General features: G+C 32.8%; 1 protein-coding gene across 2 annotated transcripts; it reads right to left on the bottom strand.

The window, feature by feature from the left end:
* Window positions 1-1,691: 1,691 nt before the first annotated feature.
* LOC21406187 (uncharacterized protein At5g08430) lies at window positions 1,692-6,305 on the bottom strand. Of its 2 annotated transcripts, XM_024168377.1 has the most exons (9): window positions 6,196-6,305; window positions 5,444-5,523; window positions 4,893-5,080; window positions 3,493-4,348; window positions 3,195-3,292; window positions 2,962-3,021; window positions 2,575-2,625; window positions 2,243-2,313; window positions 1,692-1,944 (listed from the first exon to the last, which is right to left on the bottom strand). In XM_024168377.1, the coding sequence occupies exons 1-9, from the start codon at window positions 6,273-6,275 to the stop codon at window positions 1,809-1,811; spliced, it is 1,620 nt and encodes a 539-aa protein (XP_024024145.1). In that variant the 5' UTR covers window positions 6,276-6,305; the 3' UTR covers window positions 1,692-1,808. The 2 variants fall into 2 exon arrangements, with proteins under 2 accessions (XP_024024145.1, XP_024024146.1); XM_024168378.1 differs by lacking the exon at window positions 6,196-6,305 and having other exon boundaries at window positions 4,893-5,113; window positions 5,444-5,468.
* Between the last annotated feature and the right edge of the window lie 352 nt (window positions 6,306-6,657).

Consider the following 6,657-nt stretch of genomic DNA (forward strand, 5'->3'; position numbering starts at 1 on the left):
AAAAGAAAAGACCAATTACGAAACGCTTTATTAGGAGAACATGATTTTAAAAATCAAATAGGAAAATGTACTAGAATAAATTATTATAGAGGAAAAAAATTTTATGAGGGTCAATTTAAGGAAAGAAAAAAATGTATAGTGGAACAAAAAAGATAAAAATGGAAAAAGGGGAGGAAAAAAAAAAGAATAAAAAGAAAAAGGGAAGAAAGTTGAAAAAAAAAAAGTGGGTGGGAAATATTAAAAGAACAAGAGGCACTAACGAAGCCGTTTTGTTAGTGCCCCATGAAACTCATTCTCTATAAAGGAGTGTATAGATATATAGATATACAAAGAGGGAAGAAGACATTTACCTTTTAGATCAATGCACGATATCTCTACTATTGATTAATTAAAAGAGTATTAATCAAAATAGAAGATAAAAATTTAGACACATACACCTAAAAGTTCAACAATTTTCTCATATACAAATACATTGGGCCAATTTTCATTTGGGCCAATATTTTCAGGTCTTGTAAGTTAGGCTCTTATTTTGAGCTGGAGCTTAGTCAATTCTAGTATGAATCCAACATTGCCCGATTAAGGGTAAATTCAGCGAGGCAATTGGCTAAGGCCTCTTATTATCCATAAAAGTCTCATAATATTTGAAATTAGTCATGTTAATTAGGTTTTTACCTCAAGGGGAAATGTCGAATTTAAGATCTGCATGAGAAAACGTTACCTTAAAATTTTAAGATCACTATTCTCTACTATATTTCTCCTAGCTCCAACAAGTAGAAAGGGAGAGAGCAAGATGAAAAAGAGGAAGAATTAAAGGGCTAGGTCTATATTTCTTTTTGCTAAGATAAAGGTCTGAACTTTTTAATAATTGATAAAAATGAAAAATTTGGCGGTATAATTTAAAATATTTTTTTTTTCAATGATTTTTTATGTTAATTTTTAATTGACTGTTTATTTTCCCAAACGCTCTTCCAACTCGTTTCCTTTTTCGAGCATTTTTTAATCATATTTCCAATAACGTTTCAATAAGTAAATAATAAAAAAAATAACTACAAAAATATGTATTTGGCGTTTTCTTTTTTACAACTAAACAATTTATTTTCAACTTTAGCCTTAAACATACTTTCTGCCAAAATATTTTTTGAAGGGTTTAGAAAGAGAAAAAAAAAAAAAAAAGAAAAAGAATACAGATAATGGATCAATCATTGAATATTTATTCTTAACTTGTTCTATGTTTTTTCTCTTTACTTTTATACCATCATATTGTTCATGGTGTTTGTACTTCACAGGAATTAGAATTTGTTTTTAATTATATTCTTAATAATAAGATATATTATAAGATGTGAATCTACAATGGGAAACTTAAGGGGAAAATAATAGATTAGAAAAACTAATTGAGTTGCACTAAGATATCTTTAAAGTTTTTGTGAATAAAAAAAAAATATGTGGCTACAAACATAGTCTAACGATAATGATAATTCCACACATGACTCCACTATAAGATGATAAGTTTTAATCCCTCAATCCACCATAAGGCGACCAGTTTGAATCCCTCAATATGCACTTACATTGCATTATTAGATTTTTTTTTTTTTTTCCTTTTTCTAAGTTTACTTTTTATGTTGCAAATTTTCTCCCTTTGCTTGGTTACAGAAACAACTTGCAACGAAAGAACTGACATTAAATTCTGGGAAGAAAAGAGGTAATAACAAAATAAAAGTAAGATACTTCCCTTACATATATACAATCTCAAAAACGGGAATTGTTCGTGCCAAAAAAAAAAAAAAAAAAAACCGATTTTGGACTCTTGACTAATCAATTTCCAAGACTGCAGAGCCAGCTTTGAGTTCTATAACTTCAGGAATGATATTGGGCACCCGTTTCAGCAATCTTTCCTGTTCGGATGGTTTCTTCAGCAGTTCTCTTTGGTATACATAATGGAACAATGTTCACAACACAAAGAGGTTAAGGTCCACATTTACACGTGAAGAACAAATTATGCACCTCAAAAATACACAAGGAATAAATACTGTGAAAAACTTCAAAAATTTTGAAGGAGATAACATCTATCAAATATTGCAACAAATATTGTCAATTTTTGCTATGTAGAAGTTTTTGTGGAAAAAGAAAAGGGTCTTTTTAGCTGGCCAATTCAAGAGTTCTTTTCACTAAAGTGATAACTTGGCATATGTTAATTACTAGTTTTAAATTCTGAATCCATATTGCAAGAATTGTAAAAGGATATTCTCTTCTCCGTCCCTTCTCATTCGCACAATCAATACGATTCTGTAGGAGGACCAGCTCTCTCTCGATCCACTGCAAAGTAATTTACAGCGCATTATAATGCCAAATGGGGATTAAGCAAGACAAGAAGAAGCACATAAAGATTCTTTTCATAGGGGGAAAAAACAAAAGATACATACATGCTTTAGAGAGGTATAGAAACAATATGTTATACAAAAACTCAAAAACGTTTTAGCAGTTCTGACTTCTGAGGGGCTTGCATTTATAGATGTAATTCGGATTATTTCATCTTAGGAGTCTTCTAAAAGTAGTATTGGGATTAGAAAAACGCACATGCTTAGTAATATCTTCATGCACGGTTCTAGCTCTCTTCTCAAGCTCAACCTGCCAAAAATTAGCAAATTGCTTTAGTTTTGAAGGAACCTGTTTCTCTTTGTTCATTTTTGCAAAACCATACTAGTGCTATTTGAGTAAGAAAGAGAGAAGAAAAACAGCAAATTAAAATAATAAGCAAATGTTTCAAGTGTATTCTTTGCAAAATAAGTTTAGCACATAGAGAAAGCTCATAATGAAAACCAGAAAAATATTCGCAGGCAATTAATTATCAGACAAAAATATAGAATATTTTCAAATAGGTCACTAATTGCAAATCCATGATCAAGTACTTAGACAGTTTCTGCTTTATAAAGTGCAACACAACTCGTGTATAATGGAACTTACAACAGGAATTTTGTTTAGCACACCACTTTCAATTTTTTCCTGCAAATCCTCACATTCTTCCTGCCAATAAAGCAGCTCATCTAGTTAAAAGATGCAGTTATATATATATATATATATATATATATGCTCATCATGCTACTCTTCCCTTTCCAACATATTCTGCAACTATGTGTTTGTGGGTACAAGAAGAAAATATCAAGGGGATATTAGAAATTTAGCATTCCTTTTTCTACCTTGGTGAAGTCGGAATCGGAAAGCATGTGTATGTACAGGCCTTGGGGCATCAAAGAAACTCTCAGGAGTATTTCACCAGCTGAAGATTTATCTACACCTGAGAAGGATCAAAGCAAACAACAAAAACAAAGAAAGATAAGTTTGCAAATCCAAAATCAATTTAAGATATGGACCGACCCGTATATAACTAGCAATGAGAAAAACATGTACAAGTACTACTTGGAATAGACATTGCAGATCAAACCAATCCAGCAATTATTAACAAACCCCCAGGTCAGATTGCTTGGAAGAAATCACCTGTTACTGGCAAAAGCTGGTGAGAATTCCTTTGTAGAAAATCTTTGGGATCCGTTTTGATTCTAAGGAAACTTCCAACTACTTTGCCTTCAAAACTTTCAGGCTGCTTACATAACTCCTCCACCAAGCTCCTCCTTAGATAGACGAGTTTGATATTTTCAGCGACTATAGACGCAAAAGAGTTTTGCTTGATAATAGTTTCGACTTCGTTTTCCTGATTTTCCATATCTGAGCTCAAAGTTCTCCGCTTGTTACACGCTGCATTATCATTTTCATCTTTCTTTGGACAACGTACTTGATCACCGTCACCGTCATCTACATCTTCCTCTGATTCCTCCATGCTCTCAACTAAATGGGCCTCCAAAAGATGAAATATTCTGCTCTTTGTTAGCGACCTCTTTCTGAAAACAGAATATAGCTTCTCGTCACAATTAACCTTGTATTTCCTCTCTTGGTCAACGAGGTTTTTTTCTCGAATGTAGCCTTTGATGACAGAATCCACTTCATAATGGGGTAATCGTTCAGTTGTGTCCTTACCAATGGACTTGAGGAACTCAATAAGGGGTTTCGACCCCCATCCGATGAACCCTTGTTTCATGGATCTCTTCTTCTTGCCTAATGGCTTACATGGTTCTGTTTCTTCCTTATCAGAGTCAAGAATGATGAACTCATCTTCTTGATGTTCCTTTCCAATTTTAAATGAAAGGGATTTGCGTTTTTTATTTTTCTTCTTCTTTAATTGGGTATTTGCGGCGTAGACATCATCCATGGTAAAGCCTTCTTTCTCCTTCACTATTTCCCAGTATTCTTTGAATAGGCCCTCAAACGAATCCCTGTCTTCAAAATCTATCTTTTCCTGAAAATAAAAAACTGTAGAGCTAAAGAAACAAATGTAGCAACATAAATATGCTCCCTTTTCAACCTAAAAAAAGAAAAAGAAAAAAGCTATGATACTTTAGCCAAGGAAACACACACGACACACAGACACACACACACCTAGAATCTGAGGCAGAGATCATCTTATTTGATTTAAGAATCATTCAGGCTCTATATTCAAAACAAACTTCAACAATTCCGATGATAATTACTACTTGGTAATAAAACCGTGAGCAGATGGACAAAATATATCTCAATCAGTTCTAAATTTGAGACCAAAATTCTTGATAGTTCATTTAACATTTACAAAACAATCTTTGGCGCTCCACAAGAGATACAGTGGGTCCCCACAGAGATGGTTCCCTTCCCAGCAGTGTGAACCACCTTATATCTCTTTGTCGATCCAGCTCCATGCAAGATGAATACAATTTCTAAACATTTAATCCAAGTATCAAATATGATTAACAACGAGTAACAAACTAACAGTACATATATTACAAAACTTGTAGCATGATTTTGCATACCCCATTGATGTCAAAGGCCTCATTTTCTTCTCCAAGTATAACAAGCTCCAAACACTCGTGGCAGAGACCATTATCACTCCTAATCTGTACAAACCCAGAAGAGCTGACGCACGTTTCACAAACAGAAATTGGACAGCAAAGGCAATGAAATTTCGGGTCTTTATGGCACTTTGTGCAAGAATGCCGATCTGAGATTGAAAAGCAGTTGATCATTCCTCATGCTGATAGTCATCAGAAGCAATAATATTCTATTATGAATATGTGTTCATCTTAGTTCACTATGATAGAGGGTTATTAAAAAATTCAAGAATTAACTACTGGAAATCCAATTCAGTCCTCTGGAACAAAACTATAGTAATTACCAAAATCTGCTCAATGTAATTAAATCATGTGAAAATTAGGCAAACAAACGATTAATTATTCACTAGACCAACATGCGAAATTTCATGTTGCATATAAGCATAACATCTAAAACTTGAGCAATATGCTATAAATTAGTCAGGAATTGTAAAAGGCATTACAAATATTATGGGATAATTTACATCACTTACCACAAGTCCAGAACTCTCCAGTTTCTGAAAAAGATTCATCTTTTCCCACACAATCAGGATGATAGACCTTTAAGCAATTCCTAAAATCAAAACTTACGTATCAGTGAAATACTCCAACTTTTATAGAGATGGCGTCACATGCACTGGGATATAATAATGGAACAAAAAAAATGCATCATATGTACAATAAAAATAATTGTATCACGTGTATAATTCTGGGTTTTTTTCATAATTTATTTATGGGTATCAATCTGGTTTTACCTTACCATGAACTTTATTACTGACAAATTATAACCTTCTTCCCTTAAAAATTACAGAAGAAGAAGTGGCAAATTCTGATAATTTCCACCTTATATTTTTTCTATAGAAAATAAAACAAAAGAGACAGATTATTTAAAAAAAAAAAAAACAATTTCAGAGGGGACAAGACAAACACTTCGGAGAATGCATTAGTCGCCACTAGCCAGTGGGTTTTGCTTTTGATTTTTTTGTTTCTTCTTTTCAAGACCAAAACTTGAAAATAAAAAAAAAGGGAAAAAAAATTAAAGCTTTGCATTGCGTGTTCCGACACCAAATAAGAAAATGAAACAACACCCTGTTCATTTCTTCATCTTCTTCAAAGAATGCAGGACAGACAAAGATTACAAAAAAAAAAAGAATGATCTTTCTTGTTTCCCAAGCAACAAAAAGGCAAAAGCAGAATCGGCCATGAAAATGCAATATGAAGGAAGAGAGGGAGAGAGAAAGAAGACCCATAATCGCAGAACATAAGTTGGCCACCATCTTTGCAGAGGAAGCACCAGTCCTCTGTTTCAACCTCTTTATTCACCATCTTTTGCTTCTTCTCATTCTTCTTCTTCGTCCTCTTCATCTTTCCACTCTTTCTTCTTACCTCTCACTTCCCGAGAAAGTACCCTCTTTTTTTTTCCTTCTTCTTCTTCCTCTCCTCCTCTCTCGCCTTTTCTTCTAAACCCTCTCAAAAGGGGAAAAATAATAATAATTAATAATTAATAATAAGAATAAAAGAAAGCAAAGAAAGGAAAAGAAAAAAAAGAAGAAAACTTTGGAAATAATAAAAGTTATTAAAAATGAAATAGGTCAAATAAATACGCTTTTTTAAAAAACTTATCCATTGTTTAATTTTCTACATTTTAAATTCATCAAATTATATAGGAAAATTTTTATTCTAGTGCCATGTGTTTTTGCAAAATCAT

This window comes from Morus notabilis, unplaced genomic scaffold, assembly GCF_000414095.1.
Source record: "Morus notabilis unplaced genomic scaffold, ASM41409v2 Scaffold404, whole genome shotgun sequence".
Lineage (NCBI taxonomy): Eukaryota > Viridiplantae > Streptophyta > Magnoliopsida > Rosales > Moraceae > Morus > Morus notabilis.